General features: G+C 41.5%; 2 protein-coding genes across 3 annotated transcripts in view; one reads left to right on the top strand and one right to left on the bottom strand.

Moving 5' to 3' along the window:
• LAMB3 (laminin subunit beta 3) overlaps positions 1–21,698 on the top strand; it is a 103,669-nt gene that overhangs the window by 9,653 nt on the left and 72,318 nt on the right. The gene's annotated exons all lie outside the window — the stretch shown is intronic.
• The window catches only part of HSD11B1 (hydroxysteroid 11-beta dehydrogenase 1), a 44,584-nt gene that overhangs the window by 21,284 nt on the left and 1,602 nt on the right, over positions 1–21,698 (bottom strand). The window contains exons 2-5 of one of the 2 annotated variants that reach the window (XM_014834912.3): positions 9,060–9,195; positions 8,186–8,316; positions 7,290–7,401; positions 6,968–7,153 (exon numbers count right to left, since the gene is read on the bottom strand). In XM_014834912.3, coding sequence (XP_014690398.1) covers positions 6,968–7,153; positions 7,290–7,401; positions 8,186–8,316; positions 9,060–9,147 — 517 coding nt within the window. In that variant the 5' untranslated portion in view covers positions 9,148–9,195. The remainder of the gene's footprint in view (positions 1–6,967; positions 7,154–7,289; positions 7,402–8,185; positions 8,317–9,059; positions 9,196–21,698) is intronic. The other variant, XM_014834911.3, reaches the window with a different exon arrangement.

Below are 21,698 nucleotides of genomic sequence, written 5' to 3'. Positions count from 1 at the left end.
CCTCATGCACTGTTGGTAGGAATGCAAACTGGTGCAGCCACTATGGAAAACAGTATGGAGATTTCTCAAAAAACTAAAAATAGAAATACCATATGACCCAGCTATCCCACTACTGGGTATCTATCCAAAGAACTTGAAATCAACAATTCAAAAAGGCTTATGCATCCCTATGTTCATTGCAGCATTATTCACAATAGCCAAGATGTGGAAGCAACCCAAGTGTCCATCAACTGATGATTGGATAAAGAAGATATGGTATATATACACAATGGAATACTACTCAGCCATAAAAAATGACAAAATCGTTCCATTTGCAACAACATGGATGGACCTTGAGGGTATTATGTTAAGTGAAATAAGCCACACAGAGAAAGACAAACACTGAATGATTTCACTCATATGTGGAAGATAAACAAACACATGGACAAAGAGAACTATTTAGTGGTTACCAGGGAGAAGGGGGCTGGGTGGGTGGGCACAAAGGGTGAAGGGGCACATCTATTTGGTGACTGACAAATAACGTACAACTGAAATTTCACGATGTTGTAAACTATCATAACCTCAATAAAAAAATGCACATAGTATTTCACTACAATTTAGGAACCTGTCACTAGTGGTGGATATTCAGTTACCCTCAGGTCTTTTATGACCATAAACAGCGTGGTACCGATTGGCTTCCACTAGAATGTCAGCTCCATGTTGTCTTTCTTCCTCACTGCAATAGTCCCAGCACCTGGCACAGTGCCTGGCTCAGAGGGGATCCTCAATTCAAATTTTTTGATTAAATGAATGAATACATTTGGGGAGCACTTGCGCAAGTTTATCTGTAGAATACGTCTCTCAGATGTAAAGTTATACTCTCTCCCCAGCCATTCCTCCTCTTGAAGTACCGTTAGTGGACTTCTCCTCAGTGAGATCAATACTTCTTTCAACAGGACTCCTCCTTGGGCCAAGGTCAACCATCTAAAGCTATATGTTCACACCATGTCAAATTCACCTTTCACTTTATTGACTTTATATTTAGCTGTGTTTCAGCGATATGTCTTTGTCAAAGTCTACAACAAGAAGCTGTATATGAGCTCAATTTGCTGCATTTATTGTTAGAGAAGTTTTGCTAACATCTCAAGGAGCAAGGACATGGAAAAACAATTCACAGAACAAAAAACATAAATAGCCTATAAATACGTGAAAATGGAATTCATTCACTAATTACCATTATTAATTAATGAAATATGCCAGGTGCTGTTGTAGGAATTAAGGATATAATGGTAATCAAAAACAGAGTAGCATTACTCTCAAGGGGACAGGGCCCTCATGTTCCATCTCACAAGTAAACAGATTCAAATGATGACTACTAAACACCTCTTTCTTTTACCGACAAAATTGTCAATCACTGAAAGCTTTGTTAACTCTGTCAAATGGGTGTGAGATGAGCACTCATATATTTACTCAGGGTGGGAAGAATCTCATATTCATTTAAATTGATTTTTATTTTTGTTTATTTCAAAGTCTAATATTTTATTTTTCATTTTGTCTAAAGCAATTTTGAAATATGTACCAAAAGCCTTAAAAATGTTCCCATCATTTCACCCAGTGAATATAGTGCTAAGAATTTATCAAGGAAATAATCATCAAATTAGCCACAGATTTATGTACAAGAACATTTATTGTAGGATTTTTAAAATAGTAAAATATAAAGATCTGGCAGTAGGAAAATAAACTGTACTATATTTATATCTATACCCATTTCCATATCTATAGCTATCTGGAAGGAAATTCTCCAAAATATTGGCATGACTATGGATGATTTTTATTTCAGCTTTATATTTTCTTCATTTTCCAAATTTTCACAGTATGTACGTATGTGTAACTTTTATAATCACAGAAACATTTAAAAAAGTTGTTGCGGGTATTGCTCTTTCCATTACTTTGTGCCTTCAATTTACCATCTTTTATGAGGAATTTATTTCTGAAATTATTTGTTTCCTGCAGTACTTCCTTTTTTTGAGTATAATCTTATCTATATACCAATCTTATTCTTTTTCTTTTTGTTAAGAAAATTCAAGAGCCAAATTTGAAACTTAAGCACAGCATCTATGTTGAGTCTAATTTTGGCATTTTAATATTTTTCTGGTCTTAAGACCGTGTTTTCTATTTGTATATTCCCAAATACAGTGTATTTGTCATAAGCCTTCTCAAACCCCTTGGCCAGTAATAAAGACATGAATCGTGGTGGAACACTGCTGTTTGCATCAGGAAGGGTCTTGAATGAAATCGATCGTCTAGCAGGCTTAAGTAGCCTTGACTACTTAGGCTCCACCCAGCTTTTCAAGGGGGAAATGTGGGGCGAGGGTTGTCACAGATAGCATTGCATTGTTCTCAGCCTGCACTAAACTGTCACTGTCTCCATCAAGGAGTCTTTTCTTCCCTGTTCAAATCTCCTCTTGCCCCTCTTGGGGGTAGATACAACATTGAACTCAAAGGTGAGTCCAGCAGGTTCTGTCTCAATCCTTCAGGTTCTGCCTAAACACAATCTCTTGAATTTAGGTGACAATGACTCCTGGAATTTTTAGGTTGTTGATTCTTACTCTGATCTCCTTTGTGGCCTTCTTCCAGGCCCCATAGATGACATATCTATACACACACACCTCCCCTCCCCATGTTTCTCCCCATTCCTCTCCAAATAATCCAAACTTGCAGCAGCCTTTCCCCCTACCTACCCCCTGCAAATACCTATACTCACATTCATAGGCATTTCCACTCATCTTGGAAATTGTGGTTTCCAAAAATTGTTTCTGAGGTGATTAGTTTTAAGGGTAAAGATTCATCTTTTCTGAGAAAAATTAGAACAATTGGGTGAGGGATAAATCACCCCTTTCTACTCTAGTTCCTAGGCCCCTTTGAATCCTAGACCTTGACTTTGCCCCCCTTCCGCATCCCCACTGGACCCCAAGTCATATCCACACATTGAGGCATTGGTCTACCTTTCAGGAAAAAGTGAGTATGCCAGAACTGAAGGCCAGGATGAGATTAGCATCTGTGTATCCTTGTGTTTATGCAAAACACCATTATGGATATTCCAAATCCTGTTAGTTGACAGTGTAGTTGAGAAACCTGTTTTTGTTTTTCCTCTTTGTAATGTTGAATTTTTGAAAGAGGTTTAGACCACACAGGAAACCCTCAACTGACAATTAGATTAAGGTCCAACGAGTGACTTCATACATTGGTTTGAGTTTTCCCACAAAAGCATTGTCTTATGAGATATTTGCCCCTGGCTAGTCAGCTCATATTGTGCCTGCAATAGTACACATTTACATAAAAAAATAGTATGAAACCATGCTGGCAATGAATAAACCAGAAAAGGAATGTATTTGAATAAGACTTAAAAAAAAATGTGTGTCTATACATATACTGAAAGTTGATCTTTTTAAACAATTTACTTGGAGAAAAATGAATAGGTAACTGGAGATACTGAGGGAGCTTCCAAAGAGAGGCCTGAGAATTCAGAGGTTATTGGCAAGATTCTTTTATTCCTTTTGATGTGTTTTTCATTTTGAACATTTAAAAAAACCCAGTCTTTTATTATGTCTAGTTTCACTTCAAAATACGCCTTACACTTTTCTTGATACAGAAGAATCGATATCCCCACACTTATCCTGGCCCGGTGTGGTTAGCATTTGTATCACAACTGTTGTTAGTAGTATTTGTATCATTGATGAAGCCAAAGAAGAGAAATAGAGAGGAAGTAGGATTCCTAAAGGTAATTTACCAAAATGTAGTAGATAAGAGGAAGAGGAAACGTTTAAAGGACTCTGGTGAGGATTGAAAAAGACTTCATATGAGGTGAGGATAAATGGGTCCTGAGAAGAGAAAGGGGCAGAGGAATCACAGACTTTGTCCATGACTGCCCTGAGAGGGAGTGAAGGAGGGGCAGAGAAGCAGTGTTAGATGCTGGGTTCTAGCTGCATGTATGCCACTGATGTGACGTGGCACAGTTATTGGGTTCACAGAGCCAAGGGGCGTGAAAATGAAATTACCTTACTTGTCTAAAATTGAACTGAAATCAAGAAGATCCATTTTAACTAATGGTAGATAAACTTGGTCCAGATGTTTTCAAATTTTCTCTGCCCAATTGAGTAATTTTTTTCAAATTGTGTTATTAACATCTCTGCTCAGTTTGTTTCACAAATACCGTCTAGGCATTCTCTGTCCATCCTTTCACCTACCCCACCGTCCCCTGCACCACTGCCTAATGGGAGGGGTTTTGTTTTAGTGATGGACCTTGAATGTGAGAGAGATTGGGTCTAGGGTGGGTGTTCATGGTATGGGCTACACCTGTGGGGCGGCCTGGAGGGAATATTGCCTTCTATTCTTAGGTGCATCTTGGCATGGGTGATGTCGGGGAGACTGTTAGTTGTTTATCAACATCAGTGTCTTTTATAGAAACAGAACCCATGATTTTCAGGTGGACATAAGTCTACTTTGCATAAAGACCACAATTGCAGCCAGTTGTGGCAGAAGAAAAGGGTACAACTTTCAGGTTATATCTTTCTTCTTTCTCAGTTTTCTCTAGCTAGAATTCTGACAAGATAATGAGCCATCTTGGATGCACAGGTGAGGATAACACCCCAGGGATAGTGGTTCCGAGATAGAAAGTTTCCTAGACAACTTCGTGGGGCAGAACTGCCATATCAGCTCTGGACTGCTTACCCCAGGCTGTTTCATGAGTGAAAAATAGATTTTGACTTGTTTAAGCCATTGTAAATTTGAGTTTTTGTTATAGTAGCTCAACTAATGTTCAAACTAGCACATGGTGGAAGGAGGGGAGACTAATCTATGTAACTAGATGTTACGTATACATAGAAACTTGATCAGTAAGAGTCAAAAATGGTGTTGAATGTGGATGGATGTGGACTGTAAAGAAGTTCCCAGAGTAGCAATACTGTCTCTATTGACGCAAAAGAAGTAGCTAAGCCTTCAAAGAACATACTAAAAGTATAGGATTTCCATGTAATGCAATACCTGGAAATGCGCTGGGGGTAAAAACAATTGCTTATCACTATAATTCAAAAAACGCCTTAGTGCATTCCCTGAAAGGAATGATTAAAAATCTACCCCAATACTCTTTGGCTGACCTTAGGATCAATTTGAGGTTTGGCATCCCATGTTTGTGAAATTCCGATTTTAAGCAGGAAGGATTAATGAACACGTTTGCTGACTGTTTAAGCGAATATAGCATAGAACAGAGAAATTCTTCAGTTAGGGAGAGAAAGAGAAGTGTCTGTACTTTGCAGATTCACAGACACACTTCAAAGCAAACAGGCTGAACTCTTTTGGCTATTCAAAAACAGCCACTAAGGGTAGTAGTTCAACTAGATTCCCAACTCTCAGAGTCCATGAAAATTATCAAGTGACATTTGGTAGGTTTAGAAGATGTGTAGAGATAGAGGTTATCAGAATTTCATCCTGCGCCTGGACTTTTACAGTAATTCTTGCTCCTTGCGAGGATATTTAGACTGTGTGTACATCATAGAAAGTTAAATTCTGTAGCCAAAGATGAAGCACACCCTTTGCCTAGAGTGGATGTACTATTTAATCAACTGAAATCATTAAAGCTACCTACTCCATGATTGATGTGAAGGGTTTTGCTAATGCCCTAGGATGGAATGGGGATGTGCCCAGCACCCTCCCACTCAGTATGCATCTAGAAGCTCTCCCTTCCTTTCAGCCCAGAGAGAGGCTGTGTCTGGAGAGGGGTGGGGCGTCTGTGTTGTCTGGGAAGCACAGGGATGCATATCAATCACCCTGTTTGGCGGGTAGCACAGACACACTGCCCTTTTATCCCATGGCTATGCAGAGCTTTCCCGTCCAGGAAGTAGAACCCTTTACAACATAGATGGTGTTCTTATTACAGTAATAGCTAACATTTGTGAAATACTTAAGAATTTACAGAGCCCTCTAGGTTATTTGTTTTTATGTTGGGAGGAACCACATTGAGATGTGGTTTTGATCCTGGTGTTTGCATCTTCTAGCCACATCCTCCTAACTGACTCATCAACAAATGAGTGTAGAATTTCTCTCCTGGACCCAAGATGAAATGGGCCTATGACTCCCCCAAGCTAGAAACTCTCTGGCTTTTTACTGGTGATAACTTCTGATGTTGCCACCCTCCAAAGCATCAGGGATCTCTCTTGGTCGCACAGGGTTCTCTTCAGGAATATTTCTCTGTACACGCTCTCTCTCTCTCTACCCTATGGGTTGTTTAAATTGGACTTTTAATGTAGCAAGTTCAGGCTTTGGTGAACACCTCCAACTTAGGCAGGTCTGTTAATATGGCGTGTTTTTTTTTGTTGTTCATTTCATTTTGCCTTAGCTTAACCCACTTATCAGGCAACTGTATGTTGTTAAAATATTTCACTTCTCATTTTCACCTTTGCATCAACTAACTTCACCAATCTACAAGTGTTGATCTTGGAGGAAGCAAAGTCCTTTTTATCCATCGTGACCAGGTCTCTCCCTTAGTATCAGGACAGGCTGTACCTCCAGCATTCTCCCCAGTGTCCTTTTGGATTTCCATTTGTAGATCACAAACCACCAGGCTTCTGGTGGGCACCCTGCCCTGCTGCTCTTTCTCTGTAACTTCCAAAGATCTTGTAGCCCATTTACTTTGAACAATCCCTCATTTTTTATGGTCCCACTTGTTCTTAGCAGTGTTTTATACTTGGCATGCATGCTCCTCATTGAGTTTACATACCAAATCTCTTATTCATATATCTACCTGTCCACAAGTAGGTAGCTGTTAATCAGCTTTTGCTTAATATCACCGTGAGCATTTCAACTTCCAGTTTTTATTGTGTTACTTCTCTGCATGGAAACTGCAAAAATTCATCTTCACTGCAGAGCCCCCAACACCATCCCTGGCACTTCTCCTGCTCCTACCTTCCACACTGGTTCCCGCCCTACTCACCAGCTGTTGAAGAGACGATAACAATGCTTCCGTTGCTCTGCTTCAGCATGGGCAAAGCAGCAACACTCAGGACCACATAACTGAGGAAGTTGACCTCCATGTTTTTGCGCACGAGGTGGATGTCATCACTAAATAGATTCATAGAATTGTTGGTGATGTGGTTCAGAATGAGCATATCTAGTCCCCCTGCAAGAGATGGCTGTGTTGAGAGAAATCATCTGGGGTTGATACTTCCCCCTCACTCTCCCCTTCCCCCTTCCAAAAGCCCCCTGGTGATCCATAGAGCAAAATCCGGAAGAGGACGGAGGAGAAGCAGCCTTACCCATGAGCTTTCCAGCTTTGGCAACAAATTGCTCTGCAAAACTCATGTCCTCCATGGTGCCAGCAATGTAGTATGCTGAGGCTGCTCCAAGCTCCAGGCAGCGGGATACCACCTTCAGGGACACAGCGGCAATGGTGTCACTTTTGGCTGCAGACTTTTGGGGGCAGTCTCTGAAGTAATGGGAGTTTAAATGGGAGGTTGCTGACAGCCTTGTTTTGATAAGAAACGGTGGTAAGGGGGTGTGTGTGTGTGTGAGTGTGAGTTCAGTGAGTGTGTGTGTGTTTGTGTGTTGCTAAATGCAACTTGACACAATCTTTGTCCTCTGTCTGAAATACTTTCTGGAAGTATTTCGGGTAGGGTGTAAATGGACAAATGATCACTGTGCTCAATTTTAAGTCCGCAATTTGTGCTCATGCGTTTCTGTGAATGGATGTTTCTGAATGCATTATTGGCATGGAAGCTAGTTTCTACATGGGTAGCTCTAGATTTGTGAATGTATGTATATCCTTAGGTTTGTGAGTCTGAGTATATCAGAGGGGCTGTGTCTGAGAGTCCGCATGGGTACAACAAGATGAATTCATGGGTAGGTATTGGAATTTGGTATCTGAGCACACATCTATATATCTGTGACTCCATGTGTAAATGTGTGTGAATAGGTATGTCTGTGAGATATATAGCTCAAGAACTTTGTGTCTATATATGTGTGCCTGGGAAAGAATACTTAAATGTGTATTTTTATATTCCTGTGGGTGTTTGAGCCTGTATGTATGTGTGTGTGTGTATGCATCTGTATATGGATGTGCCAGCTTCTGTGTGTTGGTATATATATGTGAATATATACAAGAATACATCTGGGCATGTGAGGGTACATGTGTCTGTGGGCACAGAACCCTTACCTTCTTTAGAGTTTCTTCTGACCTCGCTGTCACCACCACATGGGCTCCCATCTTCGCCAGATGATAAGCTATCTCTTCCCCGATCCCCTTGCTGGCCCCTGTGACAATCACTTTCTTTCCTTTGAGCATCTCTGGGAAACCCCAAAAGGAAGTGAGAAACATATGCGACTTGGCAGCAACATCCCTCCTCCCTCTCTGGATATGGGCAGCTTTATGTCAAAGTCTAAAGATTATGAGCCCAGATCAACTTATCTCAAAGTGCATAAATCAATGAATAAATAATTCAAGTCTTACATAAACATGCTCTGAAATGGGAATTTGGCTTAGTTGCTCAAAATTAAGACTTCCTCCTGTCCTTCCTAAAATCCTCCATGGACAGAGGTCTCAGCTAAAACACTGGATTTCCACACATTTCTGGACTCATCCAATTTTACTCAATTGGAATAAAATTCAAAAAGTCATCAAAACACATGAGCTCATAGAGATTCCAGGGATTTTCCTTCACTTCTAATTAGTTATCAGCTCCAGAGTCCTTTCTTGCCTCCCACTTATCAGTCTCTCCATGGAGCCCAATTATCTGGCTGAGTTGTAAATATTGGAATTACCCTCATGTCACAGAGGATCTGAAATTGCTTTACATTAAGAGTGCCAAGTAAAGCATGGACTACTTGGCAATCTTTTGGCTCCATGATTATCCCTCCCCACATCCCTATTATCTGTAGCCTGTGGTTGGAGGACACAGAAAGACAGTCATACCTCAGGGTCCCCTCTTGTTCAGCAATTTTGAGGATCAGGAAAGGTCCTCAGAAACACTCCAGCCACCCCTGTGTTTTTTTAAATCAATTCCTCCAAAATTAGACACAGTGGTCCTTACCTGGTCTGAATTCCTCATTCGCAGAATAGTAGTAGTAGGCCAAGAAGATCCCCAGAATGGGGAGGAGATATTTTTTCATAAAAGCCATCAGACAGGAACCTGGCCCGAGGAGCCCTGTAGGATACACAGAGAGAACCTACGGAGCTTTCTACAACTTCCTAGGCAGGCGGCAAGCTCTGAACCGTGACATCAGGGACGGGGGAGGCTGGAGTAGTCTCAGGCAGCACTAGCCAATTTCCCTGTCAGAGCAGCGATTGGCTTTGGGTAGGATCCCATTTGTCCCTGGCAGCCTGTGTGGTGGATTTCATAATGGACAATGTTTACTCCATTTCATTGAGCAAGAAGAGACTTCCAGATGGCCAAGCTCATGACGACAGGGCTGAATTCCTGAGCATCCCTACCCAGAGCCCATCTTCCTCTTAACACCATTTATACCAGGAATCAACGGCCTTTCAAAAGTGGTATGGCAAAGGCAGAGAGAAAGCATGTGTGGGGCTTCTGGGGAAATGTGAGTAATAGCAAAGAGAGCTAAATTCAAGCCAAATCTTGCTCTCAGCCCCACCTCCCAGTTGAAAGCAATTAAAAATAACAGCACAAAACAGAAAAATAAGCTTAAGAAAAAATGCGCACATCTTGGGGGAAAAAAAGCAAACAGGCCCTATAAGCCCCACACTCAAGTTCAATGAACAAGTATTAAGACATCAAAGGGGGATGCAAGCCAGCCAGAACCCAGATGGCGGGAAATCCAAGACCGGTTCAAGACTCTCAGGCAAGTGCAACGGAACGTACAGTTATTACTTTAACAGCAAAGAAAGAAGAAATAACGAGTGCCAAGAAAGAAAGAAAGAAAGAAAAAGGCACTAAGCTATTAAACTGGGTCTTGTAAATGCTATAGAGAAACAAGAAACATGGGGAGGATGCTGGGAAGAGAAGACCAGCAGCAGCAGAAGAAAGAACTTAGCCCCGCTGAAGCAAAACTAACCTGAAAGGCCACATTCAGCTAGAAATTGATCTAGTAACAATAAAAGGGCTGGGGTGGTGGTGGGGAACACCCAATAATTTAGAATTTATCATAGAAATAACCACCTTGGTATGTCTGTAGCAAGAATTCATTAAGGAACAATCCTTAATGAAAGAATTTAAGATATATTATTGTTAAGTTTGTCAACTGACAATCATCTAATCAAACAATAAAAATTATCCCATCACAGAGCAAATCTAGAATTCTGCAAGTTACCCATAGAGCCAAGAAAACCATTTAACTGTAATGATAGCAATGGGTACCAGTGCTTTGGAGGAGTAACATGGGTTGACGGTGGGGTTAGGGTATTCATACAAGATTAAGAGAAATCAAGTTATGACCCCAAGTACAGTATCTGGAAACACTCACTGAATTTTCACTTCAGAAGAAGGGAAAATAATTTAAGGCCCAGAGGAGATGAAATAATGTCAACAAAGGCCCACAGCTGTGAAGTTCACTTCCAGAAAACAATGGAGATTTGAGAACAGTTGAGGGCTAGATAAAGTTCAAGGCTCGTGGAGGATAAAATAGGAAAAAGATAAATAAAATTCAAGAGGAAAATTACATACTGTCAGAACTTCAAAATATGTATGCACAATTTTATAAAGGACTTTATGCTACCAAGATATGTTACAGACTAGATTCAATTTTCATCTCTAGAGGGGAGGGAATTTAAGTTTTATTTTTTTAACACTATCCTATTAGCAGTAGAATTATAGGAAACAATGAAAAATTGCTTTCAAATATGACAATGCTGAAATGACAGAAAGATGGGCAGACTAGGGAAGTTTATTGTCTGACAAAAAAGAAAGAATTTTAAAGTGCACTACAGAAAACGTAAATTTAAAGAAAGCAAAAATAACAATGAGTAAGATAAACTTTAGGGTGAGAGAACATAAAACAAATGAATCAACTATTGCTGATTGTTGGCTGTTTTAAAAAACAAAGTCCAACCTTGTGCTGTCTCAAAAGGCACATTTAAACACAGACACACAAAACACAAACAGATTAATAATTAGATGACCTAACAGCTATCACGCTAGAAAATAAGGACAGAGAGAAAGTATCCAACAAAGTAATTTTCATGGAATTAGATGAAATAATTTTTAATCAATAAAATGCATTAATGAGAAATGAGGGCACTACGTAATGGTAGATGATACATTGTCTTAGCAGTTCTCAAAATTTCTGATCTCAGGATCCCTTTACAATCTTAAAACTTATTGAGGATCTCAAAGAATTTTTTCCTGTATGGGTTTTACCTATTGATATTGATGTACTAGAAATTAAGACTGAGAATTTTTTAAAACTCAAGAATACGTAAGCATACACGTATCATGCTCTGGATTACCACACATCCTGTAGCCTCTAGAAAACTCTTGAGAAAATGAGGGAGAAAAAAGGCAAATAATGTCTTAGTATGACTGTGAAAATTGACCTTTCAAACCCCCAAGAGGGTCTCAGGAACCCATGGGGACCACTCTTTCGCCACATTATGTAATCAACGCCCATCCACTGTTTGTCCATATTTGCATGCCTGGTTCTCTCATTAGCTTGTAAACGCCTGGAGGACATAGACTATATCTTTTTCATCTTTGCCTCTCCGCTTCTCCCTCCAGCTTTGCTTCAAAAAAGGCATTCAATGAACTTTTGCTGTTTTAGTGTTTCTGAGGTTCTGTGGCAATGAGAAAACTGCTGTCTTTCTGGAGCCTGATTTAACCCAGGGCGATCACTGGGATTCAGCATTCTGTCAGAACCTAACAACCCCACTCCCTAATCCTCTTCTACTGGGTCTCAACAAATTAAAAAAAAAAAAAAAGACAAAAGGAAATATGACTGTTTCACCTAGCATTTGTTTTGCATCAAATTTTTATCAATCAAGTCAAGTTCCTTTGACTGCCATTGCAACGAAGCTAGCTGTTAACCTCACTCCTTCATTGTAAGGCGTTGACCGCCTACATCTTAGAGCAGGCTTTCAGTGAAATACCTAAACATGACCTGGCAGTTTTCAAAAAAATCCACAAAGAGTGTGTTCCTCTCAACTGGAGGGGCACGTCAGAGTCTAGCCAGGAACTCTCTCTGATTTGATCATTCCCACCTGAATGAATGGGGTCCAGAAAAAAACGACAAGGTGAGAAGAGCACAGGGCTTGAATGAGAAAGGGACTATGAGGGATGGGCCAGATCTGGGAGGACAAATAGGAGATGGCAAGAATGTGTGGAGGAGCAGCCAAAGGGAATTTCCATGCATTTGGCTTGGAACGTGGGCTGTGAAAGGAGCACCTGTCATTTCTGAGGCGGCAGCAGCTGTAGAGCTTTTCAGGACTGTTTAGGAGCTCTGCTAAGAAAGTGGCCTCTTACTTTTGAAAACTAATCCTGCCAGTGGAACAGCGGGCAGACCTCAGAGTAGAGGGTGGGTGAACGCTCTCTGTTAGGAGGTTCTGCCTTTCCCAGGAAAATAACACCAACATTTGAGACAGGAAAGGATCTGAGCTTAATATTAGAATATTAGAATTCTAGAATATTAGAATGCATAACATTCTCCCTTTCCCTTCACCCCTCCCATCCTGTCCCCACCCCAGGCCAGTTCCTTAGGTCTGACTTTTTTGGAATTCGGAAGTCTGTGCCTTGGCTGCCAAAATCTGTTCTCAGCTATGGAAACAACTATCATTTTAGATAATAACATGGACTCCTTCTCCCTTGCCCACTCCTCCTTTTCTTCTCCCTCCCCTGGGGAAGAAGTTCTCATTTGTCAATCCTTCTGCACCACCCTGCTCCTAAGGGACAGAAGTACTCATATTTTCCAACTAATGGAACCTCAGATGTGGGAAAAGGAACTAGAGGTGGGATAAACTGCACTGTGTGTGTTGTCCGGTCCCGACCTGTCATGTGCAGTCTGTGGCAGGGGACTGGTGGAGCAGTCCACCTGGAATCTATTTGCCTGAGAGCCAAGTGCCTCTTGGGAAAGAGTGAGTGAGTGTCCTAGTGAGGCCCAGAGCTTGGCCTGATGGCCTGTCAGTAGGGAGAGGGGTGGAGACTGTTCTAAACGTGTCGTATTTGCGGTTTTTCAAGTTTTTCCTCTGGTCTGGCTCCCGTGGACTTGCATCTGAGCATGGAGGAGCTGCGGGCCACACAATGACTGAAAAAGATACTCCCTGGAAAGTTTGGTGAAACCTTGGTGGCACAAGGGAGCAATGGGATTCATTGTTTCTCTGAACTGCAACAATTCACTGTTTATCTGAAATTCAGATTTAACTGGGTGTCCTCTGTTTTATCTGCAATCCGAGAAGTGGCACGAGCTTTGGGAACACTGGGAAACTGTGCCTTAGTTGTGGACTAAACATTCTTGACCGTGGCTGCTGATAGGAGAGGCAAGACCACCTCATCTATCTTCACCACAATGGTACTCACCCTGATTTTGATTTATAGATTGGTTATGGATTATTTACGTCGACATGCCTTATGAATGAAAAAACAAAGTGCTTTCCAAGCCCTAGAAGACGACAGAAGTGGAAATAAATGAAATGTATGAAGTGTTACCAGTACTTCGATGGAAGTCTCTGGTAGGGGTGTAAAGAAGGAAAGTAGAAAATTAAAAAAAGGCTTCAGAGGCAGGTTAACCTTGATCCATATTGAAATGAGAGCAGGAATGCGCCAGGTAAATGAGGAAGTTTAAGAGAGAGCACTGAGTTGGGTTCCAGGAGCCTGATGGGGAGAGAAGAGGGTTGGTTTGTGGAACACTCCATGCGGAGGAAGCCATGTGAGAAAACAGAAGGAAGTCTGAAAGAGAATGGCACATTTGGGAAACTGCAAACAATTCCATGTGGCAGGATCACTGAACTTTAAGGGGTGGGCTTATACGGTGAGAAATCAGCTTGGAGAAGTAAGCAGGAACCACGTCTTTGAGGGCCTTAAATATCTACTACTGGAATCTGTAGTTCTGAGCATTTACTTCCGGTCATGAAGCCTCTGCACCCTGTGGTCTCTTCATCGCTGTCTCAGAACTCTGCCTGTTCACTGGCCTTTTGTATTCCCCCATGGCCTTATGCTGCAAATTCTGGATCCCCTGCACTCCTCAGGCTCGTCAATCCAGCCCTTCTCCCTCCATCAGCACTTCACTCTCCCTGGATGCCATGCTGGGTGTCGCCTGGTCCTCTGGAGGCTGCTGCCTATTGGAGCTATGCCCAGTGATATTACTGGGCTCTCCTATACTCAGCCAGATTTTTCTATCTTGCTTTCTACTTTTTGACTCTGTTTACACTTACCGGATTTCGCAGGACCCCTTGACACTCTTGCCTCTCTTCGCTGCCCTAGAAACTCTTCTTCCCTTGGATTCTGTCCATTTATAATCTCTGGGCTTTCTTCCTACTTCTTTGATTGCTTCTTCACAGTGTTCTTTATAGACTTCTCTTCCCTTTCAGGTTCCTTGGATGTTGGAGTTGGCCTTGATTCTGTCCTCATTCTTTCCTTCTCTCTCTACCTTCTCTGGGTGATTTCTCTCACTCTTATGGCTTCAGTTACTATCTTTATGTCGATGAGTCTTAAAAATCTCTATCTCCCGTGCAGCACTGTCTCCTAAGCTTCAGGTAGTATAACCACCTGTTTACTCAACCTCTCCTTTTGATTGCCTCCTAAAGGCCTCAAACTTGACATGTAGAAATTTACCTGATTTTTCTTTTTAACAGCTTATTTGAAATATAGTTTATATACTGGAAAATTATCTCACGGTAAGTATACAATTCAGTGATTGTTAATACATTTGCTGCATTGGGAAGCCATCAGCACAATCCAATTTTAGAACATCTCCATCAGCCCAAAAAGATCCCTCCTACTCATGTATAATTACTCTCTATTCCCATCCCAGCCCCACATAACCAATAATCTACTTTATGTCTTTTATTTTAGTGGAATCACATAATATGTGATCTTTCGTATCTGGTTTCTTTGACGTTAGCATGTTTTTGAGGTTCATCCATATTGTAGCATATATCAGTTCTTTGTTCCTTTTTATTGCCAAATCATATTCCATTATATAGCTATGCCACATTTTGTTTATCCATTCACAAATTCACAGACGTGTGGAATTTTCCACTTTTTGGCTATCATGAGTAGTGCTGTTATGAACATTGATGTGAAAGTCTTTGTGTAGACATATTTTTATTTCTCTTGGGTATATACCCAGAGTGGCATTGCTGGGTTGCATGGTAAATTCATATTTAGCTTTTTAAGAAACTGCTAAACTGTTCTCCAAAGACTTTGTTATTTTTATTCACCATCTCCTCGATCTCTCTTTCAGTCAATGGCTTCATCATCCATCCAATTTATACTCTAGAACCTTGGAAGTCCTTCTTCACTCCACTCTCCATATCCCCATATTCCATTACTCACTAAGTCCGGTCAATTCTACTTCCTACATATCTCTAGAACCATCTCTCAGTCTTTACTCTCACTAGATTATCCTAACTCAGGCCACTGCTATTTTCTGTTTTAGTAACCTCCTCACTCTTCTCTCTGAATATCTCACCTTCTCCAATCTATTTATTCTTTTAAAAAAGGGTTGTGAAACATTTGATATGCACAAAAGAATATATGAAGCCATAAATAACTTATAAGGCATAATAATAAAGTGAAAGCCTTATGGGCCTGCCATCCACCTTAAGACTTGACCATTGCCCACACTGTGGAAGAGCCCTGTGGGCTCTAATCCATCCAATTCTTCTTCAGTGGCTCCCTATTATTCTTAGGATAAAGTCCAAACTCACTATTTTAGCTTTACAGGTTCTTCGTAAGTTTTGAGATCCTTTCCCAGGAACCTCTCACCACCCCCACCCCCGCTCCTTCTTATCCTTCAGGTTCCACCCTTCAAAGTCACCCTCCTTTGGCCCATGTAAGGTGGCCCCTAACACTGGGCATTTCTCTTATCATAGCTCCTACCACTTTTTATTCAAAGTTGCTAATTTGTCTGTTTTTCCCATTTCACCCAGCTCTGGGAGGGCAGAGGCCTGGTCTCTCTTGCCAGTGTATCTCCAGTTCTTAGCATGGTGCTTGGCACACGTAGGTGCTCAGAAAGCATTTTTTTGAGTGTTTAATTGAAATTGATTCCTATACATCCAGATAAAGATGTCAGTAGGTATTTGGAGCCCAGGAGAAAGGTCTAGGCTAGAGATATGGATTCGGGAGAATTACATCATGCAAGTTAAGATTGAAACCGTAGGAGTAGGTGAGACCACCTATGAAACCACAGGAATAGATGAGAGGGTGAAGGCTATGAGGGGAATATTACACTAACATTTATGGTTCAGGGAGAAGAGGAGAGCCAGTGAAGAAGAACAAAGAGAAGCAGGGAGCAGGAGGACCTGAGAGAGCAGGGAACTGGAGTGTGTGTGGGGGTCTCAATGAGATGCGAGAGGTCACAGCTTTGAAGCTTCTGAGAGGTCAAGGAGGATGAGAAGTGAAAGAATACATTGGGCCTGGAGTATAGGACTCCTTGGAGACGTATGTCAAAGAGTTCTGCAGGAGCTACAGGTGGAATGCTCTGGGTTGAAGAGTGAAGGTCAACGAGGAAATACCATGTTAGTGTGAGCACAGGCGGGTGCTTGTGAGGAGCATGAGACGTACGCAGATCCAAAGGAAGGTTTTGATTTTTAGGATGGCAATGAGTTAAGCTTTCATTCAAATATTTTTGAGCATTTTCTCCATGCCAGACACTGTGCTAGGCTGAGCGTGTTTTCAGCTTTTGGAAAGACCCGATAGAGTCCATAGACAGGATCATTGGAGGGGCATGATTTTTGGGGTCTATGATACAGCACATGGCTCTGGAAAAGGAAAATCGAGAAAGTAAAGGGAGAGTGGATATTGAACCCTTGTTTTCTGCTTCCAAATTCAGTGAGCTTTTTAGCCTAATGTGTTTCCTTCCTTTGATTTTTGGGAGGCAGATGGATGTGGCTTCGCCATCCATCCCCCTCTCTTGGGGGAGGATGAGGAAGAAGAAGGCAGGGAGTAGAACCCCTTAAGGTCTCCTTTTCCTCAGGCTTGACCTTCATATGTACGTCTCATCCTCATTTCTGCCTCTTCCTGCTCCCTCCTGATCTTTATATATTCACACCTGTAAGGCAAGGAAGTCTTTCCCAGGTTGGCTGAATTTTCCATTTTCTGTCTGATGGGAGGGCTCATAAAGTGTGAGGGCTTTGAAAAAGCCGGGGAAAATGTCCTAATAGGGAAGGGGAGGAGGATTTCCTGGCTTAGGATGCTGAGTTTTAACAGGGTTCTGCCAGCAGAGGGAGCCCCAGGGCCGGGAGAGAAAGCTCAGACTGCAGGGGTTTAAAATCACAGGGAGGAGATCATCTCTGACAATGTTGTCAGCAGTCTAGAGGGATTTATGGGTTAAGTCAAGACAAAGGAGGTCAAAAGAAGGAGGAAGACAAACTCAGAATACATTGTCATATACACAGAATTCGTTACACACCCACAAAACACAAACACACACCCCCCCCACCCCACCCCTCTCTACCCACACACACAATTTCTGCTCTTAGTTCAGTGGTTCCTAAAGCTTGCTGTGCCACTGAATCATCTGGGGAAACTAAGGGCAGATTCCTAGGTCCCATGAAGGCCTGTTGAAGCAGAACCATTAAGGGTGGGACCCAGGAATCTGTATTTTCACAAAACTCTCCAGGAGATTCTGAAGTAATGGACAGGCTGGCAAACTGCTCTGGGTAATTAGGTAAAGACCTTAACTATAGCTTGTTTGACACTTAAGTTAGTGGCTGCAGGCATCAACATGTTGACTGGTAAATAGAATGCAATCTCTGGGAGATTGTTGTGACTGAGCCATATTTTCCTTTTTTTAAGATAATTTTTATATTTATGAATATAATAGATGAGGAAGGTTTACAAAGTCACATGGCATCAAAAGGCTTATTAAGAATAATAGCAATCCTTGTTCCTCCCTTCCCCACACCCTAGTCCCACTCAGAGGCAATGACTTTTTTAAATCTCATTTTTTCCTTTGCGAATCAACTCCATATTTTTAAACAATATGCTTTTACTGCTATTTCTTGAGTTTGCAATTTTAGAAATTATTTATTGATTTCCTCCTAAGGAATGCTAGGGCTTCACTTTTTTTTAAAACGCACTCAGATACTCATTCCTGTCCTTCTATATTCTTTTTTTTAAAGATTTAATTTTTTTCCTTTTTCTCCCCAAAGCCCCCCAGTACATAGTTCTATATTCTTCGTTGTGGGTCCTTCTAGTTGTGGCTTGTGGGACGCCGCCTCAGTGTGGTTCGATGAGCAGTGCCATGTCCGCCCCCAGGATTCGAACCGACGAAACACTCGGCCGCCTGCAGCGGAGCGTGCGAACTTAACCACTCAGCCACAGGGCCAGCCCCTCCTTCTAGATTCTTAATACTATTCTGTCACAATTTTTAATTAACTCAACAGTCAGTGTTCATATTATTATGACTAATTGTTTTCAGCTCAGCAACGTAATGTACTATGATTGCATTTCTTTTCCTCTATTCTTCCTTTCCCTCTGGGAGTTAATAATCACCTCATTTTTGTTTGTGTGCTTACTCAGCCATCCGTGTTCTCCAAATCCTCTGACAAGAGCTATAAAACTCAAATAAATCAGTCAAATTAATTGGATAATCCATCTATTTTCTTCCTTGGAGACATCCCCCCTCCTCCGGGAGCTGCTACTCCTCCTGTTCCAGTCTGGACTAGGTCCTTGATAGGCTGTCTTCTGGCGCATCTCTTTGCCATCCACCTGGGAACGCAACTTTTCTCTTTCTTGGTTGACTTCCTCCTGAATGGCGGGGAACTTTTTTTGAGACCTCAGATGCACAAGTGCTATTTCATATTTAACGTCTTTCCATTGGCTCTAATCCTTCAGGCCCTGGCCCCATAAACCCCGTTGTGGCAGCTCTGCCTGCTTGTTCTCACTTACCCTGAATCCTGGGTAAGGATTTCTAGAATGGAGATTATTTTCTCTCGAAATTGGAAGGCTTTGCTGTATTGCCTTTCAGTTTCTAGCTTCCAGTGCTGATTCCGAGAAGTCCAGTTGCTGATCAGGAATCTTGATACCCGATCCTTGGTTTGTGAATGGTTTTTCCTCTCTCCAGAACTTTTGGGATCCTTTTATTCCTGGGGATCTAACATTTCCAATGGTGTACTTTCGGGAGAGTGTTTTTTTCATTCATTGTGTTGGGGTACCCACTGGGTCTTTTCAATATGGAAATTCAAATCTTTCATTACAGGAAATTTTGGGAGAAATTATCTTTTTGGTTGATGTATTCCCCTCCATTTTCTCTGTGTTCTCTTTTTGGAATACTTATTAGAAGATGCCGGAGCTCGTAGACGGATGCTGTAAGTTTCTTATCTTTTTTGTCCTATTTTTCATCTCTTTCCCTTTTTGTCCTACTTTCTGGGAGATTCTGTCAATTTTATTTTCCAGTGTTTCACTTTAATTTTTAAATTTATAGCTGTATTTCTATTTCAAAAAGCTCTTTTTCTTTTCTATTACTGCTTAAAAACGTTGGTTTCCTAAACTTCATTTGTGGATGAACTGTCTTTCCTTTGCTCTGGGGGGATATTGATGTTGCTGTGGCTGTTGTTTATGGTTTCTTCTGCTCTCTGGATTACCTCTGTTGGGGTGTCCTTCTTTAATATCAGAGGCTTTCTTCCCATGCCTGGTGGTCCTCAGAGTCCATTCCTTGGCTATTGGAAGCTTTGAGTGTGAGAGCAGGGCTTGTCAATTGTTGGACTCTACTATAAGATAATCCAGAGGGCGCTTGGCAGTTTCATTGCGGGGTGGGGGGGGGGGTTCCCAAATACCAGAGTCTGTAGTAGTTTTTTCTTTGGTTGAGTACCTTCTACAAGAAATTCTTCTGCCTGGTGTGAGCTGGAGGAGGGTGAATGGAGAGGGGTATATGCCAGGCTGTTTGTGTCCTGGGAGCCTAGCCAGTATAAGGGGCTGGGGAATCTCATCTTTCAGTATGGAGTCTTTCCCTAATCACTCTGTTTCTAGCTCCATGCCTAATTCCACCTTCTGCTGTGCCTGGTGTCCCTGAGCCTGGTGCCTCTTTGGCCAGTTTCTTCAGAAAGTAAACTTTCCTTCTGCAGTTGGAGGGTAAGAGAGGGGCTCTGGAGGGTCTCATCCTATTTTTGCCCCATTTTTTGCTCTGTGTTCGGAGATCCCTGAGATTCTCTGGGCTCTGTGGCTTCTTGTCAGCTTCCCATCACAGGCACTTGGGCTTCTGCATTCTCCAGTTTGCTAAGTGACTTATCACTCATCCATCCACTTATCATCTTCCAAAAGGGTGTTGGCATCTCTCATCTGCTGTTTCTCTGTTCTGGTTCCTTTTGTCCTTGTGGTTTATTGCATGTAAATTCTTCTGTGGTAATCAGTGCATTTTGTAAGGAAGCAGAAATTCATATGTTTGTTCAACTGCATGTTTAACCCTAGATAGCTCTTTTAAATAGGCTGCCTGGCTTGAAACGAGGGGAAGCTTACAATAAGGACATATTCTATTTCCCGCCAAGTTACCCAAGAGTCAAGAGCATGGGAACGAGATTTTTTATTAAATCATTTTAATGGAAGGAAAGTAGGGGGCATATTTTATTTGTTCACATATCCATTTTTCAAACACTTATTGAGCACTAAAATATGCTCATATAAAAGATGAACAATACAGTCATGCACCACATAGTGATGTTTCAGTATGTGATGGTGGCCCCATAAGATTGGTACCATATAGCTTAGGTGTGTAGCAGGCTATACCATCTAGGTTTGTGTGAGTACACTCTGTGTTGTTTGCACAACAATGAAACTGCCTAGGACGCATTTTTCAGAATGCATTCCCGTTGTTAAGCTACACATGATTGTATTTGGTGTCTTCCTTCAAGGACATTGTAGTTAAGGTGGGCAAGTAAATCCAAGCTCATAATATACTCTGATAGGGGTGTGGATAGGGTGCTACAGGAGTACAGAGTAGGGCATCCAAATCAGACCAGGGCAGTGAGAAAGGCTTCCGGAAGGAGGTGGCCTTGGAGCCTAGTTTTGAAGGATAAGTATGAATTATGGAGGTGAAGAAGCTGAGGGAAGGGCATTCCAAGCAGAGGGAACTGCCTGTGTTCAGGCAGGAAGTCTAGAAATAGCATGGTATGTCAGAGAAACCCCAAGTAGATTGAAATGGCTGGAGCAAGGGTCCATGTTGGGGAGTGGCCTGAGTAGAAGTGTAGTGGTCACTGAACTATAAATATCCATATTAGTCCAGAGTGTGATCCTGGGCCTCCTAATGAGAGATGCAGAAATAATAATATCTTATTCCCTCTGTGAATTTGAGCAAATTAGAAAAAAATGTTATTTGTAAAATGAGGATACTAGGAGATTATATAAAGAGATGAGATATGTAAAATGCTGGATCAACGGTAGGAATGTAAAATATTCTAATTCTTTTGTGATAAACCTGCCTTAAATCCTTCTACTCTCTCTAGTCCCCTAACAGTTATAAAACAGATTTTAGAAAAGCTTAACTATTAGGAAAATCTTTTCCCTCTTTCCATTTCTTCCAGGCAAGGATTACTTGAGCATCTTTAACTGGATATTTTATTTAATCAG

This window comes from Equus asinus, chromosome 25, assembly GCF_041296235.1.
Source record: "Equus asinus isolate D_3611 breed Donkey chromosome 25, EquAss-T2T_v2, whole genome shotgun sequence".
Taxonomy (NCBI): domain Eukaryota; kingdom Metazoa; phylum Chordata; class Mammalia; order Perissodactyla; family Equidae; genus Equus; species Equus asinus.
The sequence above is the reverse complement of the archived record's forward strand: the minus strand, read 5'-3'. Positions and strand labels throughout refer to the sequence as shown.